At 38.0% G+C, this 25,817-nt stretch overlaps 1 protein-coding gene across 2 annotated transcripts in view; it reads right to left on the bottom strand.

Annotated features, from left to right (window-relative positions):
* The window catches only part of GK5 (glycerol kinase 5), a 57,266-nt gene that overhangs the window by 10,546 nt on the left and 20,903 nt on the right, over positions 1-25,817 (bottom strand). For both annotated transcript variants that reach the window (XM_072618186.1, XM_072618185.1), the window contains 9 exons: positions 24,447-24,522; positions 19,387-19,480; positions 14,366-14,497; positions 9,235-9,310; positions 8,886-8,947; positions 8,467-8,540; positions 8,093-8,153; positions 6,163-6,289; positions 4,457-4,561 (listed from right to left, as the gene is read on the bottom strand). In XM_072618186.1, coding sequence (XP_072474287.1) covers positions 4,457-4,561; positions 6,163-6,289; positions 8,093-8,153; positions 8,467-8,540; positions 8,886-8,947; positions 9,235-9,310; positions 14,366-14,497; positions 19,387-19,480; positions 24,447-24,508 — 793 coding nt within the window. In that variant the 5' untranslated portion in view covers positions 24,509-24,522. The remainder of the gene's footprint in view (positions 1-4,456; positions 4,562-6,162; positions 6,290-8,092; positions 8,154-8,466; positions 8,541-8,885; positions 8,948-9,234; positions 9,311-14,365; positions 14,498-19,386; positions 19,481-24,446; positions 24,523-25,817) is intronic.

A 25,817-nucleotide genomic window follows, 5' to 3' on the forward strand; every position in this document is an offset into this window, starting at 1 on the left:
TTGGTAGTTTATGTGAGAAGTTTCCAAGGTGAAATACAAGTAGGTGTGAAACTGTTAAAAGGATTGGATCCACAAAATAAACAAGAGAGACAGACAGACAGATATGCATGGAGACAAATGGGCAGACAGATCTTTTATTAAGCAATTACTAAGTGCCAAGCAATGTGCTCAGCACTGGGGATACAAATGGCAGTAGAAAGAAAGGGTACCCTTGTGCTAGTACAAGACATAGGAGCAGACTTTGGCAACTCCGTTGCCTGTGTCCACTTCTGGGTCACAGTTGAAGGGCAGAGAGGAGCATTTTTGCTTCAGAGACCCTGAGGAACTAGAACTAAAAACAGCAGTGTGAAAAAGCCTGAAGTTTGAGACAGATATGGTCACACACACACACACACACACACACACACACACACACAAAATCAGGCACAGAACTAAACATTAACATAAAGTTCCAAATGAAAGAACCTGACCAGCTATTGTGGGGACAAGGAAGACCAAGATACAAACTCAGAAGAAGACAACGAATTCAAAACAAGCAAAGCCTCAAAGAAATGTGAACTGGACGCAAGCCCAACGAGATTTCTGGAAGACCTAAAAAATTATTTTCAAATCAAGTAAGAGTGGTAGAAGAAAAATTAGGCAAAGAAATGAAAGCAAAGGAAGAAATTTATGAAAAGACACTTAATAACTTGGTAAGAGGTGCAAAAAATACTGAAGAAAATAACTCCTTAAAAAGCAGAATTGGACAAACATAGAAAAAGTAGTACTGAAGAAAACAGTACCTTAAAACACAGAATTGGGCAAGTGGAAGCTAATGATGCCATGCCACATCACGAAAAAATAAAACAAAGTCAAAAGAAGGAAAAAAAGAAGAAAATGTGAAGTATCTCATTGGATAAACATTTGGCCTGGAAAATGGATTAAGGAGAGAAAATTGATGAATTACTGAATTACCTGAAAGCCATAATCAAAGAAATAACCTAGGGATCATATTTCAATAAATTAACAAGGAAAGCTGCCCTGATATCCTAGAACCAGAGGGTAAAATAGAAATTGAAAGAATATACCAATCACCACCTGAAAAAGATTCCAAAATGAGAACTCTCAGGAATATTATAGGCAAATATCAGAGCTCCCAGATCAAAGAAAAAATACTTCAGGCAACCAGAAAGCAACCATTCAAATATCCTGGAGTCATTGTCAGGATCACATAAGATCTAGCAGCTACCACATTAAAGGAAAAGAAAGTTTGGAATATGATATTCCAGAAGGCAAAAGAGCTAAGATTGCCACTAAGAATAACCTTCCAAGCAAAACTGGACATAATCCTTCAAGGGAAAAAATGGCTATTTTATGAAATAGAGGACTTTCTTGATTTCTATTCCAGAGTGGAATAGAAAATTTGACTTTCAAATACAAGACTCAAGACATTAAAAGAAATAAAAAAGTAAATATGAAAGAGAAATCTAAGGGACTCAATAAGATTAAATTGTTTAAGTTTCTATTTGAGAAGATGACACATGTATCTTCTAAGAACTTTATCATTATTAGAGTAATTAGAAGAATTTTATATAGAGAGAAGATATGGGAATGAGTCAATTAGGTTGGAATTGTATAAAAAACTGATAAGGATAAAAAGGGATGCCTTGGGAGGGAGAGAAAAGGAAGGGCAAGAATGGGGAAAATTATCTCACATAAAAGAAGTCCACAAGGAAGAGCTTTTATGGTGGAGGGGAAAATGCAGGGGATGGGAGTCTGACCATGTTTGAACCTTCCAAACACCTAAATTGGTTCATAAAGGGATGATATATATGCATACTCAATTAATAGAAACCTATTTTGCCAAACAGGGAGGCAAGGGGAAAAGGGGATAAGAAAAACGTAGGGATGATAAAAGGAAGGGCAGATAGAAGAAGGTAATGGTCAGAAGTAAAATAGACTTTATAGGAGAGACAGGACAAAAAGAGAGAGAGAAGGCTAAAAGAAGTAAATAGGATGGAGGGAAATGCACAGATAGTAATTATAACTGTGAATATGAATGGGATCAATTCACTCATAAAACAGAAGAGAATAACAGAATGGATTAGAAACCAGAATGGAACAATGTGCTACTTACAAGAAACACACTTGAAACAGAGAAACACAGAGTTAAAATAAGGAGCTGGGATAGAATCTACTGTGCTTCAGCTGAAGAAAAAGGACAGGAGTAGCAATTATGATCTCAGACAAAACAAAAGCAAAAATAGATCCGATTAAAAGAGATAAGCAGGGAAACTATATCTTGCTAAAAAGAACTATAGACAATAAAATAATATCAATACTAAACATGTATGCACCAAATAGCATAGCATCCAAATTCTTAAAGGGAAAGTTAAGTGAATTTCAGGTAGAAATAGATGGTAAAACTATACTAGTAAAAGACCTCCATTTTCCCCTCTCAGAGCTGGATAAATCTAACTGTAAAGTAAAGAAGAAAGAAGATAAGGAGATGAATAGAATCTTAGAAAAGTTAGATATGATAGACCTCTGGAGAAAACTTAATGGGAACAGAATGGAGTATACCTTTTCCTCAGCTGAACATAGTATCTTTACCAGAACTGACCATGTACAAGGGCACAAGAACTTTACAACCAAATGCAGAAAAGCAGAAATATTAAATACACCCTTTCAGACCATAATGCAATTAAAAATTATATTTGTTAAATGACTGTGGAAGTACAGATTAAAAGCTAATTGATTTTTAAAAACTAATAGATTAAAAAGCTAAATTAATAAGCTAATCTTAAAGAATGAATAGGTCAAAGAATAAATCAAAGAAACAATCAATAATTTCACTGAAGAAAACAACGAGACAACATTCTAAAATTTGTGGGATGAAGTCTAAGAAGTACTTAGGAGAAAATTTATAACCCTAAATGCCTACGTCAATAAGAGAAAGAGCAAATCAATGAATTGTGCGTTCAGCTAAAAAAAACTAGAAAAATAACAAATTAAAATCCTCAATTAAACACCAAAGTGGAAATCCTGAAAATCAAAGGAGAGATTAATAAAATGTGTAAGTAAAAAAATCACTGACCTGATGAACAAAACTAGGAGCTGGTTTTAAGGAAAAAAACAATATAATAGGTAGACCATTGGTTAATTTGTTAAAAAATATGAATGAAAAAACCAAATTACTAGTATCAAAAATGAAAAGGGTGAATGAATCACCAATAAAGAATAAATGAAATCAATTATTAGAAACTATTTTACCCAACTATATGCCAGTATATAATCTAAGTGAAACAGATGAATATTTACAAAAATATAAACTGTCCAGATTAACAGAAAAGGAAAATGGCAAATGTTGGAGGGATATCTAAAAAGCGAGACACTAATGCACTGCTGATGGAGTTGTGAACTGGTCCAACCATTCTGGAAAACAATTTGGAACTATGCACAAAAGGTTATAAAACTGTCCACACCCTTTGACCCAGGAATACCGTTCCTAGGTCTGTATCCCAAAGAAATCAAAGAAAAGGGAAAAGGACCCATCTGTTCAATAATATTTATTGCAGCTCTTTTTGTAGTGACAAAGAATTGGAAATCAAGGGGATGCCCATCAATAGGGTAATGGCTAAACAAGTTGTACATGATTGTGCTGTAAGAAATGATAAGCAACATGGTTTCACAAAAACCTGAGATTTAGATGAACTCAGCGAGCAGACTAGAAGAAAACTGTACCCAGTAACAGTAATAATGTAAGGATGATCAGCTGTGAAAGACTTAGCTAGTTGGATGAAGACAAAGATCTAAGGTAATTCCCATTGTCTTCCAGTCATAATTACAACAAAAAATACTATCCACTTTCAGAGAAAGAACTGAAGAACTTTGAATGCACATTGAAACATGCTTTTAAAATTTTTTCTTTATTTTTACTGTTTTATTTTATTTGTGTTTTCTTTTGCAATATGGCTAATACGGAAATATGTGGTGCATGACCTCATCTGTATAAACAAAATCAAAATGCTTTCTGTCTCAAAGTGAGGGGAGGTGCAAGAAGGAAGGAGAGAATTTAGAACTCAAAATTTTAAAAATGATTTCTAAAATTTTGTTTACATGTAATTGGGAATTATTTAACAAAATAAATAAAAAATAAGTTAAAACAAAAAACAAACAGATCTAGAAAATGCACCAAACTAACATCTGATTGAGAAATCCAAGGAAAAACAAAACAGCGAGGTAGGTAGGAACTCTTAAGTACAAGCTTATTTCTCTCTGGTTTTAACTTTCAAATAATCATTTTTGCTCTATTCTTTCAAATTCCAAAAGATTTCTACCAAGAACTCTTATTCGAAGTTCTTATGCAAAAACATCAGTCGTTACCCTGTCCGATTCCTATCAAAAGAGTAACTGGTACTAACATTCAAAAGCTTAAATGGAGCATATTTTAGGATCAGTTTGAAGTTTTACTCACTCAAGTTTTGGGCCCATTTTATGGCAGTACCAGTGTCTGCTGCATTGCCTTCAGCCAAGCATACAACTTCTGGACCAATCTTCCAACCAATTAATGGATAGAAACCTTATAAATAAAAATAGGTGCAAGTTATACAATATCTAATGCATAATTCCGTTTCAGATTTAAAATGGGATAATTCAGTCATCTTAACGACTTCTACATATTTGCCACTTTCCAAACATATGCTGTGCTAAGTAAAATCCAAAGCTATTTTGAGACATTTCCTAGAGAAATTAGTCTTCAATTTGATTCAGTCAAAATCAAGTGCCTACCATATGTGTATGTGTATGTGTGTGTGTGCGTGCGTGTGTGTGTGTGTGTGTGTGTGTGTGTGAGAGAGAGAGAGAGAGAGAGAGAGAGAGAGAGAGAGAGAGAGAGAGAGAGAGAGGCAGCTAAGGAATGATGGAGCACATGAATGGAGAGGATTGTAGTAGGATAAAGTGAAGACTGAGTCCATTCCAGGCATGTGGGTTTGTGTAGTAAAGGCACCAAGGCAGGAGACAGAGAATACCAAGTTTGGGAAATAGCAACTTTGTCTGGAACTGATATCGTGTGAAGAGGAATGATGTGAAACAAGTTCAGAAAGTTAAGGTGAAGCCAGACTCTAGAAGGGCTTTAAATGTTGGGCTGAAGAAGTGTGGGAAAGACTGAAGATTTGAGCCAAGATGTGACATGGTTGTATTTATGTTTAAGTCAGAAGGCACCTAGAGGACAAATTGGAGAAGGGAAGAGGCAGGAGTCAAGAAAATGAAGTAGAAGTCCATTATAACACAGCAAGTGAAAAGTAATGGGTATGTGGATGAAGGTGGTAGTTGGGTGAATGGAGAGAAAAGAATGAACATGGAAAATTTTGTGCAGGTAGAAGTGATAAGACCTGGCAATGTAAATGAAGATGGTGGGTAAGGGAGAGGAAGGAATCAAGGAGAGCACCACAGTTATGAACCCAGATGACTAGATTATGTCCTCCAAAGGAACAGGAACATTTGGAGAAGATGAAAGTTTGGGAGTCACTAAAAGATATTAAACCTAATTCTAACTTTGGTGGTTTATCAATGAGTACTCCAAATCCCCCAATGAATCACTAGAACATGAAATGTATTTTTATCTATCCTGTATATACTGTTTGTACATAGCTATTTGCACGTTGTCTTCCCCCATTAGACTGTGAGCTCCTTGAAAGCAGGGACAGTTTTTGCCTTTTTGTATCATCTGTGCTTGGCACAGGGATTGGCACAGTAAGCGCTAGTTGGTTTGACTTAAGGTACAGTCAGATGTCCAAATCAGAGCTTCCGGTGTTATTTAAATATTATTTAGAAAGTTGACCATAGTGTCCCATATTTTCTGAACAGATATGAATTAGATAACAGTTTATAGAGATATACATAAACATATATAATATCATAATATCTCAATACATATTATAATCTTTTCTTGTTAGAAGGTAAAGAAAATAACATAAGACAGTAGAGGGAAATGGGAGTTGGTTAGCTTCAGTACCAGTAACTCAACTTCAACAGAGAAGATATCCAGTTACTGTGTTATGAAAAGCCAACCGAAGACATCACTACAATCTCATAGCAAGTATCATGAAAGAGGTGCTGAAGTGTTCTTAAGAGATGTGGTTTTATTCATCATAAACAGTAGAAAAGAGTTTGGCCATTTACCTCCAACAGTCTGTTGAAGGTTGGTTCCAGTATTAATATCCAAAAAAGTCCCTGTGCCCATAGTAAACTTCACGTCTCCTCTCTGAAAGCAGCATTCCCCAAACATGGCGGCCTGTTGGTCAGCTACCTGTATCAATTACCAAGAGATGAACATCTGCGGACCCATTCAGTTTCAAGGTTATATGCAGATATTTTATTTTTTTAATCTATTCAAAAAATAAACAAAGTACGATTCACTCTGGGGCTGGAAATCTATTCAGTTGATTCTTTAATATTGTTATATATATGGGCCCTTTCCACTAACGGGAAAGACCTTAAAAATACATATGTATGTGCTCTAAGAGTCTCTTATTAGAAACCTGATCCATGCCTCCATACATCAAATAAAAAAAAAAAAATCTCATGCCTTAACACCTGGTCACAGAGGCTACGTAGGTGCCCTTGACCACTGCACAGGCTTGCAGTTTCACTTCAGGAATTCGACCATTCCAAAGAACTGTAATGTGGACCTGCTGCCACCAGGTGGTGTTAGGAGCTTTACTGGTTTAGTCTAAACCACCAGGGCTAATTGCTAAGGATGGTTTACACTAGATACAAGGGAGAAATAGGAATTTCAAGACTAAAAACAATTAATAATCCTAGACTGTTAATTTTAAAAGTTTAAGGTTTCCTTCTTATCAGTCTCTGTTTACAACCCTACTTTTACCTCGCCTTAATTAGCATCTTTCTAAATCACCCTGAATTCCTCTATAAAACAAAACCAGGCCAAACAAGAAATAAAAGCAAACCATGCTGCATATTGTTTTTCTTTATCCATCAAGCTCTTGGGATCAAACTGGAGAGAGTGGTTTGGGGTAGTTATGCTTTCTTCCAGTCACTATCATAACTGTTTGGCTAATGAGAGTCACATAAATGTCCTCATTTGCATTTTGCTCAGCTAACAGACCCACATTCCTTCCTTTACCTGAGATTCCTCTTTCCCACCTAGAAGGAGGAGGTAATAACAACGCACACAGTAACTCCCTCATGATTATTGTTCCCTTTTACGGTATAGAGTGAATTGTTCAGTAGTTTTTCGGTCCTGTCCAACTCTTTGTGACCCCATTTGGGCTTTCTTGGCAAAGATCCTGGAGTGCTTTGTCATTTCCTTCTCCGGCTCATTTTACAAATGAGGAAACTGAAGCAAACAGGGTTAAATAACCTGTCCAGGGTCACACAGCTATTAAGTGCCTGAGGCCAGATTTGAACTCAGGAAGATGATTCCAGGCTCACTGCTCTATCTTCTGTGCCACCTAGCTGCCCTAACTTTGTACAGAAGTATGGTTTATAAAGCATTTTCACATTTAATTTGAGCTTTGTAACAACCTAAGACTGTATAGGAATTAGTATTTCCATTTTTACAGAAGAGGAAAATGAGGTTCAGAGAGGTAGTAGCTTGCCCAAGGTGTCATGTAGAGTGAGTCAGAGAGCCAGGATTTGAACCTAGCTGTTGTGACTCCAAGCGGTGGTTTCCCTAGTAGGTTACAGCAGCTATCTAAAGAAAAAAGAAACCTTTCCTCTAGCAGCAGCTGCTGGTCATGTTAAACAATGACCTTCAGCTAAGACAGTATCGAGGAAAAACTTTAATTCAAACAGAAAACATCAAATACTGGGTCTCTCAAAAGCAAATAAATAAAAGGACCATCTCCCTATTGAAAAATCCCCTTCTCAACAAAATTTAAGCAAGCTTTTCTAAACACAGCCGTGAAAACAGATTACAAAAAACTCCACGGTGGTGGCAAGCCAGAGGCCCTTGTGCAAAGTGTCTGGACCGTCCTTTCTGAGAGGATCTAGGGCCCTTTGTCAGTCAGTCAGGCCTGCTGTTTCTGGCAATTCCTAAAAATCAACTTACTTTAGACCACAAAGGGGAGCTCTTAAGTTCTCTACTCACCAAGGCCACAATTGGTATGGACACTCCAAATATTTCTTTATCCACTGATCCAAAGTTGTAACTTTAAGTAAAATGAGTTTTTAAATTAGTCATTTAAGCCTTGAAAAACAGGAATTTTAGATTTTAACAACCAAGTATAGCTTAGATCTAAATGTCAGGCAATTAGTAGCACAAAGGTCTATTAAATTATGAATAAAAATCACTTTTAGGTATAATTAAGAAAAATATTTTAGTATGTAGTATATATATTTACAAATCAAAAAGAAAATCCTATAGTATTTAAGATTCATATAAACGATCCCCCCCTTCTAAGAAAATAAAGTGAATTAAAAGGTTTTTTTTTTTTAGTTCTTCTATGTGAGGTACATTATTACCTTGTATCTTTCACAGGAGGCAGGAGAGAGATTGGTATTGAAAGCAGGGAAGTCAGGAACCCGCTCCAACACATCTGAACACAAAAATACTTCCTAAGAATCAGAGCTGATTTGTTCACAGTTTAGCTCTCTTTTACTTTAATTTTTACATTTTTTTCACAAGACCTTCATTTTCAAACATATCCCTCCCCATTCCCCACATGATTTAGCCATCTTTTTAAAAGATTATTTTAAAGGGGTGGGGGGAGAGAAAGCAGTTCAGCAAAACTAATCAGTAGTTCTGATGGAATGCATATTTCACACCCACAGTCTCCTAGATCTGCACAGAGGAAATGAAGGTGCATTTTCTCAACACTCTTTCAGGGCCAATCTTGACAATTTATTATAAATAGTTTTTAAAGAACACGGAAAATTTCTACCTGATAGGGGTCAAAAATTCCAGTTGTGCTAGCATTTGAAAAGTCCGTCGCATATGCAGAACCTGCATTGAAGGTGAAATAAGATATTTAGCTTTAGGTTTCACAAAAAGTATAAGAGGACGAGTCAATAATGTGTTGAGTTGCATCCATGGGATGCAAAGCCTCAGAGGCAGCTCCCTATTTCAAATGCTCAGACCGGCTCTACTTGCTTATTCCTGACTTATCCTGAGGCTCTGGGGAGAGGGTCGGGATAGAGCAGGAGACAGCCGATACTACCACCATGCTCCTTCATGCATGTCTGCGTTTCGTTTCACTCACTTGAGTCATCACTTAGTCACATTAGCCCTACCTTTTGTGAGCTTATACAGCAGCCAAGTATCCATGGTTCCGAAGCAGCAATTCTCTTCTGCAGCTGCTTTTTGCACCTACAAAGCCCCAAGTGCAGAATTACACTTAGATTAGACTTAGATGATGATGATTATTAATTAGATTATTATTACTATTACATTTAGATTACAGGTTTTAATGTGCTAGTCTATACCAAAGAGGAAAAAATATTGCCAAACTCTTCTAAAATGTTTTTAATACTGTACTTTTCCCCCAGTTGCATGCAAAAACAATTTTTGACACTCATTTTTATAACTTTGAGTTCCAAATTCTCTTCCTTCCTCCCTCCCCACTTTCCTTCGTGGAGGAGGCAAGCAATTCAATATAGGTTATACATGTGCAGCCATACAAGACATTTCCATAATAGTCATTTGTGAAAGAAAACACAGACCCCCCCCCAAAAAAAACAAACACTCAAGAAAAATAAATTTTAAAAAACATGTTTCAGTCTTTATTCAGACATCATCAGTTCTTTCTCTGGGGATGGAAAGCCTTTTTCATAAGCCTTTCAGAGTTGTCCTGGATCACTGCGTTGCTGAGAATAGCTAAGTCATTCACAGTTGATCGGTGCACAGTATGGCTGTTACTTTGTCCACAGGACATTTCGCTTTGCATCACAGCTCATGGGAGTCTTCCCAAGTTTTTTGAGAACATCCTGCTCATCATTTCCTACAGTTCAATCATTTTCCATCATTATCACCACAATTCATTCAGCCAGTCCCTCAGCTTCTGATTCTTTGCACCAGAAAAGAGCTGCTGTAAATATTTTTATACATATATGTCCTTTTCCTTTTCTTATATCTCTTTTGGGATATAGATCTAGTAGTGATAGATGATTGGTCAAAGGGTATGTATGGCTTTATAGGCTTTTGGGTACAGTTTCAAATTGCTCTCCAGAATGTATTGGATCAGTTCACAATTCCACCAAAACTGCATTAATGTCTCATCTAAAACATGTTTTAAGAGTTGTTTGTTAATGTGATTGTCAGAACATTAATAACTAAAATGATAGAAATGATCTGCAAATAAGTTAAAGACTAATTATGTTTTGTAATAATAAAATGTTAACAAAACTGAATCAGACAAATGATCTATTCCTATCTGAATATGAATTTTTCAGAAAGAAGATGCCATCCAAACGCAAAATAGCAACAACTTCAAATTGACAAATGACCATGAATCTTTAACATCTACTAGGTACCATGGGGAGGATACAAGAGTTCACAACTTTTTTGTTCTCCAGGAGTTTATCTTGAGGAGGTAAGATCCAAACACAGGAAACAAGACAGAAATAGAATTAAGGGTAAAATATAGGATGAAGGCAATGAACCCTAGAGAACACCAGAAAGGGATCAGTGAACAAAAGCAGACAGGGAAGGTTTTATGGAAGACGTTTGCAGGAATGCAAGAAATCTGGGCAGGTGGGGAGGAGCAGAGGAGGCATTTCTAGGCTGGGAAGGGCAGCAAAAGGCATGGAACTCTCTTTTCTGTGAAACTTGCGGCATAACTCTCCTCCTGAGTACAAATTACAAATGGATTTGTTTGTACAAAAACCTCTTAGATTTCCTTTGGTTTGGCTTACCTACATGTAGTGGAAGCTCTAGCATTCATATCAAGCTCAGACTGATATATTTCTGACACTATATTTGCACAAAACAGTACAGGATTGTGACAACTGCAAATAGACTCTGCTTGAGAAGATCTAAGTTATAAATGACTCATAAATATGAATGACCTCCAGTCACTTCCCCCAAAATATCTCTGGTCACCTTTCTAAAGGAACTCGATTTGCCAAAAGATACCCTCAAAAGACTCTCTATAACTCTCCTTTGAAAACTTCAGCTCCCTTGGCATGTCTAAAGCACCTTCTCTGCCCAGGCCTTTGACTTTCATCTATCAGATCCAAAGGCAAGGATGGCTGCAGGAACCAATAAGTCCAAGGTCTCTGTATCACCTGTCTCAACCACACTTTTAAAACCTTGGATGTCCTCTTAAGCAAGCCCTATTGCTATCCTGAAATGCTGCAAGAGCCAGTGAGACTCCAAACAAAATGACCTTGGGAGCTGGGTCAATAGTAGGGAAGGGAAAAGTAAATTCACATAGTAGGTGAATATGTGAGTTTTTGAAAGGAAAAGGGTATACATCCTTCTCACTGGTACTATGCTGGAGAGGAGGAGAAATAGCCGGCTCTATACATTTATACCTGAAATGTATTATCTCAATAGGAAAATCAAAAAAGGAATATACGGGCCTACTGTCTGATTCAAACTATAATTGTTATGTTATGGATTAAAGGAGCTTTTGTGAGCTAACCTAGAAACCCAATTACCCTTTGGTGGTAGAAGGGAATAGTATTTATTGGGATGCCCAACATGTACACTATACTAATCTCACCCTCTGAAACAAGAGCTTTTAACCAAGGGCCCATAAACTTCGTGTTTTTGTTTTATAAGATTTTTTTTTACTATTTTGATAACTATATTTTAATATAAGTGGTTTTCTTGGTAATCCTATGTATTTTATGCATTTAAAAGCATTATTCTGAGGAGTCTGTGGGCTTTACCAGCTTGCCCAATGGGCTCATGGCACAAAATAAGATGAAGGATCCCTGTCTGGGAACCTTGACAGGCTCAGAAGGAGCTTCATGGATGCCTCCTGGTCATTGTTTGGACCCTGGCTGGCTCAAAGTGAACGTAAATAGCAATTGTTTCTGTTTCAACCACAGACCCTCCTGATCTTCCCCTCCAAGATTGATTTTTTCCTTTTAACTAGGTCACAGAAACCACTCTCTGCCTCATTTCTTACCTAGCTTTAATCACTGACTGGATGTTGCCTCAGACAAAGTGAGGCCTGGGAAAGACCTTAGCTTAAAAAGGCCAAGGTCTCCCACTGCATCCTGGGCCATCTCTAGTCGTTCTGATCTGTATCTCACCACTGGACCCAGATAACTCCAGAGGATAAAGTGAGGCTGGTGACCGTGCACAGCACCCACTCACTTCAACCCAATTCACTTGCAAGTCACGGCATCACCTCCCTGATGTCAGGGTCCTCTTCAGGAATGAAAGGATACAGAGCAGCAGCATCGACGAGATGAGCCCAGAAGTCACTGTGCTTTAGCCTGGGCAGATACATCACTGCTACACAACCCCATGCCTCCCCCCATCCTCCTTGCTCACCAGATGTATTTCTGGAGAGAAATGAGGGAGATTCCATAAAGCCAAGCCAAGGTATGCTTGTTTAGCATGCTTCCCACATTTGGTTAAGTAGACTTTTCTTTAAGTGTTACATAATCTCATGTGGTTCCAGTCTCAAAACCTGAATATCACATTAGCCTAGGTCTAACCAAACACCTTCAGAACGTTTCTTTCAAAAACTGTATTCTGAATTAAAAACAACTAAATTCCTAGAGACCTTTAAGAATGCAAACTTTTCTGCAAATTACCTATAATCTATATTATTTAGGGAAAATATTGTTGGCAGGATTCCTTTAACTAATATGGAATTCTAGCATCATTTTTCTTCTCCAACAGTTTTCCTTTCTGATTTCTTTCTGGAAGTAGGAAGGGGAGACAACAGAAAACAGCAGTTTTCTGTACAGATACGTTGATGCTTTATTGCCATGTGTTGATCTGTATTGAATGTCTATTAAAATGATTTTTTTCAAATATAAAAATTAAACCTTTGTTAAAGCACATTTAAAACTCTCAATAACTGGTCATATCCAATTGCCAAAGAGCATTAATATTGCATCTGTGACTTAAATCAAAGGGATCCTAATTTATATTTTGTACAATATATTCTTAAAGATGATTGCTAGAAGACAGCATTTCACCTCATGTAATTCTATCTCTAAATAACTAGGACTAGAAGATTAAATTTCCTATTCACAGTACTTACCTATAACATTAATTTGGCAATTGATCAAATACTGACTTGTTATAATGACTGTATCATGATCATGTAGTTTAAAACTTATTTAAAACTTTCCTTCTGTTTACGACTTATTTCCTGAAATAGCACTGTGAAATTCCTGAGGGCTCTGATACGCAAACACACACACACTCACATGCACACAGAAACACATGCATGGATGCACACACACATCACAGATATATAAATTTCCTACAGGATTCAATACAACAACTTGTAAGTAGTCTAACAGTTTGAACAAAAGCCCCCTCCCCATCTATAATCTCTTTTGAAAGACTACAGACATTCACATAAAATAGCGATACACTCAAAAGTGAAAACACTAATTACAGGCTGCACTCAAAGAGTCAGTCCATCAGGAAAGAATAAAAGGATTGCCAGAAAGCAGGGCATGATCAGTTGAGATTAGAGAACATCCACTGGCATGAGAACATGAATCAGTCAGCATGATTTCATGTCCTCCTTGAGCAGTGCTCAGTGATTCTGGGGGAGAAGTAGAAAAACAGGACTGGGGGTGTGTACCATTTCTGAAGAACAGAAAACAAACAGAAGGAAAACGCGATAAAAGATTAAACACTGGAGGACAATAAACAGTCAAACAGGTTCGCCACAATATGAAGACTGTGAAAGGAGGAAAGTGAGGCCAGAACAGGGTGACAGAGTGAGAGAGATGGTAAAGATTAAGGACCAGGGGTGACAGTAAAGTGGACAATCAGGTTTGGGAGAAGGAAGGTCAAGTGACAAGTGAAAGGACAGGAGGTTACAAATGGAGAAATCAACTTTAAAAAAGAACTTGGAGATGATGGTGGGTGGCTGAGGCACAGAGAGACAAAGATCACAGGAGTGGTGAAAGCCAACAAGAACCATGAGAAAATTTACTTCGTGCCAAGAACATCTTGAACATTTCTCTGCACACCTGACCAGCATGTAAGGAGGCACAGACTATATCTTGTCTTTGATCTTTATTGCTGATGTAGGATTGGGATCTGAGTCTCAAAAATGCTCAAAAATGGAACCCAAAACGGAGGTCCCCCATCTTCTGTTCCAACTCAACGGTGAAAGCATCGGTTTTACCTAGATAGCTGAATTAACACATTTATACCTTGAAAAGTTTCTTCCCCAAAGTCATCTTGCCCCTCCCCGTCACCACATTCTGTTCTTACCTCAATCACATTCTGTAAAACCCAGGCCAATCTCAAACACACTTGCTGAGTTGTAAAAGTGAATAAACTGGCGCCTAAAAGTCGTTTACTTCGAGTAAAAAAGTGAAGTACTTTGCAGGAATTCTGTATTAGCTGTTTAACAAAAAGAGTACATTTTAAAAGTAGGTATTTAGCTTTCTTTTTAGAAGATTAAGCTAATTCTATGAGGAAGTGCCAAATACAATTTCTTTAAACTATTCAGAAGCATGGTTTAATCTCCATCTTAGGTACTGAACAGACTTTTTAAAAAAATCACCACAATAAAGGGAAATGAGCATGAGCAGAAAGCTGAAATGCTTCACTGCCTACTTCAGCCATGTTTATTGTGGCCAGGGATCCTAGGACAAATGCCAGGGCTCTGAAGTGGCCAGAATATTTCTGACTGAAATAGAAAGGTGTCATGTTTATTGCATCAAGTAGGCCAACTCCAGATAGTGAACTTTGTCCTGGAGCCCCAGATAACTGTAGGCCCATTAGCAACACTGGGACATTTAGTACCCTAGTGGGGTTTAAAAAGTATGATTACAAATGGAGCTGCTTACTAGTCTCATGTTGGAGATTAGGAGCAGGGACAAGGACAGGATCTTTAAAAGGAAGAATTTAAATATAGTAGGGATGCGTCCATCAGCCAAAATCTAAAGAGGATGGTATAGTCAGACTATGATTTCACTGTCATAGGAATTTCCCTGATGAGGAACTCTCTCTATCAATGGTGGTTAGCATATCAGAAATTTATAATCTCCGAGAGTTGCCTAAAGCACCAAGATTTCAAGTGATTTATCTAGAACTACACAGTTGATCTGTGATGAGAAACAGCACTTGAACCTAAGGCTTCATGGCATAAAGGTCAGCTCACTTTCCACTCTGCTGAAGAATAACATTTTAAATATTTTCATTTTACTTATACTCCCACATCTTGGCTTCCAATCAAATCTATGACTTGAAACTTTGAGAATGTTATAAAACCAAAAATGCTTTTAAAAGAAAGAAATTAGTTTCCTAAACTTTTTTCCTCAGTTCAAAACACTGGAATACATGTGGAACAAAGTTAAGTTAATACTCATCTGGGATGAAGGTGTCTGCTTACAGACTAGGAAGTAAAATAATTCTGAATCTTCTACATTTCACTCTTAGATAAATTATATTCCAGATTTATCTGAATATCAAGAAGGAAAAGAGTATCTTCTTACAGCTTTAGGCTTGCTTCTCAATAGCCTGATTCTTTTTTTTAAAAGCCCAGAACAGGATTTATGTAAAACTTAAGACAGAAGTTGGAGATTTATAAGGAAAAAAAAATCAGTCCTGTCAACTCAGATGTCCATATGAAAGAGAATTCATAACATGTCAAACACATAATGGAGCTAAAAGCTAATGGAGCTATTTATTACATCGTGAAAATAGATACTACTGCTGCTTGAACTGATATAAGACACTAAACAAAGCTGTTTTCTCCACCCTTTCTCCTTGCTCTCTCTTTGGCTGTCAGGCTCACACTTTCCCAGAAAATGAAGAGGTTATGAACAACAGAACCTGAAATGCTATTCCTTCCATCTTTTCCCTCACCAATAAAAAGAATCATAGAATCTCCAAAGGAAGAATTTAAATACAGGAGATGTGCGCTCAGTCAAAATCTCTAAGTCACAAAGAAGTTGGTAGCAAACTTTGCCAAGAGTCAGGAAAAAGCACGGCAGAAAACCTTCATGTTGTTGATTAAGTCAAGAGTACCACTATCAGAGCTCAAAAACCTCAGGGGACAGCTAGACCACCTCCCTATTGCCATAAGCAGCCTCCCCTCCCCTTATATGGTAAGATTCATCTAACGCCGGCTTAAATACCGCCAATGATGACTAGAAACAAACTATACCCCACTATTGTTTTCTGGCAGTGGAGGTTTTTATCCACAAGCAGTAGAAAGTTCTGTTCGCATAGCAAGGTTATAGACACTGTGGCACAGTCTAATCAAATGACGTGTACCCACAGAAGCAACAAGGAATTTAACCAACCAACAAAACCACACGGAAGCAAAAAAGAGATGAGTACTCTAAAAATAACTGAAGAACACCTTGGAAGTTGGGAAGGAATCTTTAGGAAGAGGAGAAAAGAAATGAACGCAAGGCAAAAGACCACCAGGAAGAAAACCGAAACTTATGTGTACCAATATCCAGCCATCTGTCAGATAATAAAGAGCCAGAGAAATTCTACAAAAAAAAATTCTACAAGATTTTCCAAACCAAGTCAACCCATATGATATTCAATAACATCAATGAGAAGGAGGGTCCAGGGTAGGACAGTGGAAAACATTGGCAAACATGATTCAGGACTAAGATATGACAAAGGTCAGGCATCTCCTGGCAGCATGTCATTAATATTTTCTTCAAAGAGAGAGTCGGAATTGCATTTATTAGTGCTTACTCGGTACCAGTAATCCTGCTAAGTGCTGGGACACAAGAAGAGAAAAGCAAAAATAGTCCCTGCTCTCAAGAGGTTTACATTTGAATTAGAAGGTACTGAACATAGTGAGTACTGACCCACGTCATGAAGAAATGAAATCGGCACATCTTTAACAGACAAAAATGAAAATGTATGGATGAGGAAATCATTTTCAAAGCACCTGTCTGAGTAGTCAGACCACAGACTAGTTTGAGAAAATGGTCAAAACAACATCAGATTAGAAGAAGAAATATGAGAGACATTGTGTGTAATAGCAACAGTTCAAATCTGAACTATTCAAGCAAGCTACTGATGCCAAAATGGGAAAATATAAAGGAAAAAACATAGATTCTAATGATCACAATCTTTTGCTGAAGTCTGAGTGATAGCAAGAAGTTGCTAGAACAGGACTAAAAGAATCCCGAAACTGCCTCAGTTGGCAAATACTTGGTTTCTTTAGGAAGTAGAGAGACAGGGCACCCAAAGGTCACACTGGTTTAAATACAAATTCACTGGAAAAACAATAAGGAGAAGGGTAGTGAAAGGTTAAGGGGCATACTACCTCACAAAATAGCAAAGCCGCAGACAGCTTTATAACAGGCAGATGGTGTCTAAGCCAGATTGTTCCAAAAGGGAGAGACGGGGACTCACAGGATCAACGATGTAGAGTAAGAAGAGAACTCAGAAATCATCTAATCCACCTTCACACCAATTTTACAGATGAAATGGGACAAGATTGGCAGGGTTTCCCTGATGGTGTTTTCATCACTGTAGACAGTGGAGTCACTACATTCAAATGAACAACTCAGTCCCTGGGCTACACGAGGTAGTAGAAAAGACACTGAATGAGAGAGTCAAGAAGAAAGTCTGAACCAGATCAGATTCACAATGGAGAAATCTACAAGAGAGGCAAGAATCTTGAAAATACTGGGGGGGATATTCTTATCAAACACACAGATGAAACCAAGCTGGGAGGGATAGCTAAGAAAAGAGATCCAAACGGATCTTAACAGCCCAGGGCACTAAGCTCAATCTAATGAAATGAAATCCAAAAGGGATAAATGTAAAGTCTCAGACAAGTGGATGGGAGGGGCAGGGTTAGACAGCTGCTCTGCAGAAAGACCTCTGGCTTAGAGAGGATTTCAAGCTCAACATAATGTACTGAGGATGATACAGGAGCCAGAAAAGCTAATGTGATCTTGATCCACACTGGGAACAGCTCCTAGGAACAGGGAAGGGAAAATCTAGACTGCAGCCTCACCTTTAATACCTTATCTGGAATACTCTGTTCACTTCCAAGTACTGAAATCGAAGAAGGACATTGGTAGGATGGAGAAGGGCTTGGGGAAGAGCCTGGATGGCTGAGGAAGAGGAACCTCAGCGAACCCAACAGCTCTGGTCAAGTCTATGAAGGGCTATGGTAGGGAGAAAGGCTTAGATTTGTCCTTAAGTGCATTTCAGTGTGGATTCAGGTTAAGTAGGGTTGAATTACATGACTGCTGAGGTCCAGTCCAACCCTTGAATTCTCTGATAGTGGTCCTACGCCCGGGATGCTCTCCTTCCTCATTCTCCTCAGTGAGCTTCCCTGTCTTCCTGCAAGACTAAGCTCCAGTCCCCTCTTATAAAGAAGGCCTTTCTTTATCCCCGTCTCTTTGGCATGTACCTCTCCCATTACATCGTGACCTCTTCAAGGGTGGAGACTCTTTCTGCCATTCTTTGTAGTCTCAGCACTTAGCACAGGGCCAGGCACATAGTGAGCACTTAATAAAACGCTTGTTGGCTAACCAACTATGAAAGCGTATCGTGCTGTCAAGGATCCCAAGCTGCGCTGATATAAACCCCTTTTCTGGCTCCCAATATTCTCTTAGCTACAGTATTCTCACAGCTAAACAGCTGTGGATGGGTACCATCACCAGCTAGAGAACCTGCGGGTGACCCAAAGGAAAACAAAGAGCAGCTCAGTGGGTCTAAATAGGCTGTAGCAGGTGAACTGCTATAATCTGCCTGCAAAAACACCTAAGAGATGTCTCTGTGAAATGTGTGATCAGTAAAGGAGATGGACCAGGAACAGGAAAAACCAGGACTAGAGAACCAATGAGTGTGTTGTACCAGTGAGAGGAGTCCTTCAGCACTCTGATTAGATTCTCTTTGGAAGATGGGTGAGAAGTCCTGGAGAACTTGTGAAGAAGGCACCGAGAGGTTTTAACCTAGACTGCTGAACTGTGGGAAGATCACGAGTCTACCAAAATTACATCTTTATTTTCACCAATCTTTGGTTTCCTTTAGAATCCCATGTGTTTGATTTTATGTATTTAAAAATGTTATTCTGGAGTCTATAGGCTTCCCCAAACTGCTGCCAAAGGGGGCCCATGGCACACAAAAGCTCAAGAAGCCGAGTTACTGCACTACAGCTGTGTTGTAATGATTACAGCTGACATACTTTAAAATGTGTCAGCCTTTCCCTAGGTTTTCACAGTACTGGTGAATAAGTAATGCGCTAACTGCATCTACACTGAAAGGAGCTGAATTCTACCAGAAAAGGAATGGATTACCTTCAGCAGAAAAGAGTTATTCCAGGATTTCACAAGCTCCGTAGCTCTCAGGTCTTGCCAACTTATGAAGTTGTGAAAATGATTTCCTGTTTTCCTAAGAAACAAAATAGCATTTTAAGAGTCGTTGCAAAATCAAATACATCCTGTCAGAAACCACACAAACGGTGAACTGCAAAAGAAAAACAATGTCCAGCTTCAGAACGTAAAAGGAATTTCAATGTCCATGTCAGAGTCAGTTAAATAACTAGACTGGATATTGCTGTGCAATAAATTTTTTTTTTTTTTTTTGATGAAGGAATTTCTTTTTTTTTTTTTTTTTATTTTTATTAATTTTTTTATTTTTTTAATGTTTAACAATCACTGCCATACAATTGCGATTTTATCCCTCCCCACCCACCCCCCACTACCTCCCTCCCTCCCCACGACTGCATACAATTCTGTATAGATTCTACATATATTTTCCTATTGAGTATATTTTCACTATAGTCATGCTGTGTAGTCAGACTAAGATAAATGAAAGAATCCGTATAACAAATCAGAACATGATACACAAACAGATACACATACACAAACATGATCTGCTACATTATGTGAGTGACTTCCATATTTCTCTCTCTGAGTGTGGAAGGCATTTTGCCTTGAGGTCCACCATTGGGATTTTTTTTTTTTTCAGAAGTTCTTGTGTTATTACAAAAATCTAAGTCTACCAGAAAAAACTCTCACACACTGTGGTTGTTGCTGTGCATAAAGTTCTCCTGGTTCTGCTCCTTTCACTCAGCATCAGGTCATATAAGTCCTTCCAGGCCTCTCTGAAGTCTTCTTGTTCATCATTTCTTATGGCACAATAGTACTCCATTACGTTCATATACCATAATTTATTCAGCCATTCCCCAATTGATGGACATCCCCTTGACTTCCAGTTTTTGGCAACTACATAGAGTGCTGCTATAAATATTTTTGTACATGTGGGACCCTTTCCCATTTTTATGATCTCTTGGGGATATAGTCCTAGTAGTGATATTGCTGGGTCAAAGGGTATGCACATTTTTGTAGCCCTTTGGGCATAGTTCCAAATTGCTCTCCAGAATGGTTGGATGCGCTCACAGCTCCACCAACAATGAATTAGTGTTCCAACTCTCCCACATCCTCTCCAGCATTTATCATTTTCTTGTTCTGTCATGTTTGCCAATCTTATAGGTGTGATGTGGTACCTCAGAGTTGTTTTGATTTGCATCTCTCTAACCAACAGTGATTTAGAGCATTTTTTCATATGATTATAGATAGCTTTAATTTCTTCCTCTGAAAATTGCCTGTTCATATCCTTTGACCATTTATCAATTGGGGAGCAATAAATTTTTATAACCCATCAGGATCCAATAAAATTTCAACAAACTATACAAACTCATTCCTTTATTACTTTATTTTGAACCGCTATAAAACAGATGGACTCCTCTTCAAGGTTGGCTTTGTACCTCTTTAAAAGCCAAGAGAATAAAAATGTTCCCTTTCTTCATAGTGTTCCTGACTTTATGCATATTAAGCAGACTGGAACTCTGTGACCCAGTGTTTGAAGGACAGAGGCAAACCCTTCCTGTGGACACTCCTGTGCTTTCTGCCTTGCACAGCTGCAATCTGGTATGGGGGCGGGGACAGAAGTTCACATCCATACTTAGGTGTTGGGCAGCCACTGTATCTGAAATTATTTTGATTTCTACAATGGCTATGCTATATTGCTGAATACTCTCAGGACTCTGCTCATACCTCATACAAGCATTCTCCACCAGGCCTTAGCCAGAGCCATAAGAATGTGGCATTCAGTGAAATCTTGCTGTATGGTAATGATTATTTCTAGAGGAATGATAGAAATTTTCCTTTCCATATCTTCTGTATATACTTATTAATATACGTGTTGCCGCCAAGAGGACAGGAACAGTTGCATTTGCCTTCGTATTCTCAGGAGAGCGCCTGGCACATCATAGGTATTTAACAAATGTCTGACTAATTATACATTGTATTTGCCTGAATGATGTCATCATGAAAATTTGCTTATTAAATTGTAAAATTATGTTTGTTGGGGCAGGCCTGTATGAACTATAATGATATTTTATTAATTATGATTCATGTGCTGATAGCTTTAGAGTTGGAACCATGGCTTGGAGGTCATTTAATCTTCCACCCTAGATTGGAAGGACCATGAGGACAAGGATGCTCTCAAACAAGACCATAGTAGAGAAATAACAAAACAAACAACTAAAGATTGTTCAGAAACCAGCCTAGAACTACGAAATAGCCCCTCATTCTAGAGTGTATCTTTTTTTTGTGCTTTCTCCCATGCTTTTTATTTTACTCTATAATTATTTTTAAATCACTTCTTTTTAGTTTTCAACATTCATTTAGAGTATATCTTTACTAATCAAATTAACCATACTAAATAAGTTTTTAGTCTTCAAAGTAATCAGGCTAAAAAGTTCCAGAATTGGAAGGTTTGGGGAGGTGGAGGTGACGTGGACCTATGATTTTACTGGCTCAGGAAACTTCAAAAACTTTCACTGCTAATGCATACATGTCGCTACTTGGCACCTAGTAAATCAAGCATTTATTAAGCACCTCCTCTGGGTCAGGAATTCTATTATGTACTGGGGATAGAAATGGAAACCCTGAAACCGACCCTCATAAAGCTGCCTGGGGGATGTAGTCGGAGGAACAGAACTCCCTTGCTTGTCATTACCATGAGACGCAGCTGACTACGGTTCTGAGTCATGAACTTTTCTACAGTGTCCAGCTCTTTTCAGCATCTCTGACCAAAAATGAGCTCAAAGCACTTTCTGCTAGTCTGAGACCCCTGTCTCTGGCCCACCTGGCCCTTCTGCAGGAGTTGCCCAGCATCAGCTGAGCACTGCTTGGCCGCAAGGTTTCAGCTGGGACCACATCTGAGGGATGGCATAACTCAGAAGTGGGTTCTGGTTTTCACAGATCTTACGTCAGCAATTCCAAAATTAATTTGGCCATGGAACATTTTGGAGCTTGAAATATGTTGATGGAACTCACAGATGCTGACCTAAGGGCTCTAGGGGTAAGGAATACTTCAGGATAAAAGAGGAAATTGTGGGGCAAAAAAGAAGAAATTAAATGTTTTTCCTAATACCTGAATTCCACAGGTACTTTTAATATATGCATAATTTCAGAGTTAACATTTTAGTGGAAAAAAACTTTATTAGAACAACAAAGTTTCAGGGTTTAATAGATGAGTTTGGAAAATGCTGCTTTAAATGTTCTAAAACTGAAAGGCCATGTGAGTATTTTAGTTTCAAGAACCAAAAAGTGGCAACAGAATTCTAAGAGAAGAGCAAGGAGATATTAAAAAAAAAAAAAAAAAGCAAATGAAAAGACCACCAGGCAGACAGCTCAGTGTAATGAGAGCCATGCAACCAGCCCACAAGAGGGACCCAAAGTCAAATCCCAGATCCAATAGTTCCTAGTTACTGGAGTAGGGGAGTTCCTCAACCTTTATGAGTCTGTAATGTTGATAACCACCTTTGTGTTACCCACAGGATTACAGGGAGCTGAGTGCTTTATAAACCTGAAAGCATTAGGTAATTGTGAGCTGTTACAACATTATCAACCATTTGTTTTGGTAATCAGTATTTATAACTAACTACATGTTGATCAAAAACTAATAGAGAGGAACCTCACCTTTTTTTTTCTGTGCAGTATGGTGTGTCATATGACACAATCTTTATTTTCTAAAAATATGACCTTCCTTTCAACAAGTAATAACTAAATCAAGTATATATCACTTTTAGTTTTCAAAATTTATCTTGCGTTACTAACCTATTGTATCCCTGTAATCCTAGGAATAAGTTTCTTAAGATTTAAAAGTTCAATGAAGCTGAATGTGGACTGAAGATGAATGATGTAGTACTACCAAGGTGATTTAGACGTCTGTCCCAAGCCCAAGCCCTCACACAACTCTTCTGAGGAATAAGGGTGAGAGAACCTATCATGGTAGGTTTGTTGTTTGTTTGGATAAAATCTAGGATTTTCAGGGTACAGAGACCTCCCCCTTTCAGTGTAGAGTGTTAGAGAGAAGCCACTGAAGAGGTTAAATGACTGGTCCAGGGTCTCAGCCAGTACTGTCCAAGGTAGGGGAAGGAGGCTCTCCATGCACGCCACCATCATACCCCCCTCAGTGATGGTAGCTAACAGAGTTAAAAAGAGGAAGAAAAAGTCTGACTAGGTAAGGGTATGTGTAGGACCTCTTTATGCACTTATCTTAGTCTCACTAATCTTACACCCCCCCCCCCACTAGTAAGCCCCAAGGGCATGTATCTCCATAGTTTTAACAGCTCCTAAGATTTTCAATGCAGTATAACTGTGATGGATCTAATTAATCTTCTTGAGGACAAGGACTTGTTTTGATCTTCATTCCCTACCAAACCAGCACATTATAGATAGCAGATATTAAAATGGTAATATGAAGAAGTAATACCACGGTTCCATAATTTGTTACTTTTTTGGCATGGTGTATGTTTTCACAGGTTCATTGGCTTAGAGCTAGGACATTAACAGTCATCTAATCTAATTGTCTTGTTTTATAAAATGGAGAAACTGAGGCTCAGAGCAATTTAAAAAATTACAAATCAATTGCCTAAAGGCAGAGTAAACAGCAGGGTTGCGATTCCAACCTGAGTCCTCTGACTCCAAATCTAGTGCTCTTTCCACTGAACCGAAAGGAAAATCAAGGAGAAAACAATCGAATTTTCTGGGTGTATGTTAATTTAAGTTAATGAGATTTAATAATTCTGTTAATCAGAACAAATTAAGAGTTTAAGTTACGACCACTGTCTTTTGAGATGTACTTTTTAGTAACTAAAGAATACATGTGAAGCCTATTTTAATAAAAGAGAAAACACCAATTCTTTCCAAAGCCAAGAAATACAGCATTTTCTTCATATGGTCAAAACTCACCCAAGGAGTTTAAAGTTTCATTCAGCATTAAGCATATTAGCTTTAATCAAGAATCAAACAACAACAGTGCTTTTAGGACACAATGGACTCACTTGTTCCATGTAATGAAAGTTGCTCTCTGTGTCGCAATTCCAAGGCCAACAATCTGACGCATTTGTATTCCTGCAACTAAAAGTAAAAATACAGAGGAATCAGTTTAGAAGCTGAGGAAACTTTCCTTTATGATATTATAATGTGAGCTTTAAGAAAAATATGTAAGACAGAAACATTTTTACCAAAGCAGTTAATCTGAAAAAAATTAAGCATTCCTCTTGTAAGCTGGATAGTGATTCTTATAAAAGGGATGAAAAATGCAGAAAAGAGCTAGATTTTAAAACCAGATACAATGACCTGTTTATCTGAGGTCTGAAAAATGAGAAAAAAAAAGTGAACAAAGACTAACCAGCTAAACATTTTCTTCTTACTTCTAGAGAAAAGTTGCGAGAATTTCCTTTCTGAATCTAAATGAATGCCAATCTTCCATAGTAGAAGTGTGAGAAAATCAAACGAAATCTTCAGGAAAATGAATATGATATCCTCCCATGCTAAGAATACTTAGATGAAATTTCAAATTCTGCTGAGATCTATTTTTCACATAATTTGATGCAGAGTAAGACAAATTATTTCTTCCTCATTCAAATTTTCCATAATATTAAAATTTACATATGAAGAGATATAAAACAACTGAATCAGAAATCTTTACTACCAGACTGGGATAAAGACTACCCCTGTGATCTCAGTGGCAAAAGAAGTTCTTGGATAAGGGAGGGGAAAAGTATCTTTTCTATAAATTGGTCTTTATTGTTGCTCAGTCATTTTGCTCCTGTTTGACTCTTGCTGGCCTCATTTGGGTTTTTCTTGGCAAAGATACTGGAGTGGTTTGCCATTTCCTGCTTGGTAAACTGGTCTTCAGAGAATAGCTCAGAACCCTGAGAGAGGTACACTGACCTGTCCCCTATATGCCACACAGGCAGAACATAGCCGAGGCTGTACAATGGAATCCTGATTATCCTGGCTCCAAGGCCAGTTCTCTACTCACTGAGCCATACTGCCTCTACAAAACATGGCTTAGAATACTGTCTACATAATATTTTGCCTAAGAGGTAATATGAAAAACGTACTTGAGTGCTAAAAAATATTTTTGCTTTCTAACCAAAAATACCTTCTTTTTGGCTTAAGCCAGTGTGTGGCCCAGAACAATCTGGATAACCCGATTAGAATGTTGCCTGAGTATCCATGAGGATACTACTCTCTCTTCAACTTTTCTAGTTCCCACAGTATCTTCTGCAGAGTTTGTATTCAACGGATATTTATTAATTGATTATCAAAAAATAAGTTGCAAAAGACTGAAGCTCAGAAAAGCTGAAAAGGCAGGTGATGGTCCAGAGCACCAAATTCTTTCTCCTTCTTGACATAGTTTAGGT

This window comes from Notamacropus eugenii, chromosome 6 (assembly GCF_028372415.1).
Source record: "Notamacropus eugenii isolate mMacEug1 chromosome 6, mMacEug1.pri_v2, whole genome shotgun sequence".
Classification (NCBI taxonomy): Eukaryota; Metazoa; Chordata; class Mammalia; order Diprotodontia; family Macropodidae; genus Notamacropus; species Notamacropus eugenii.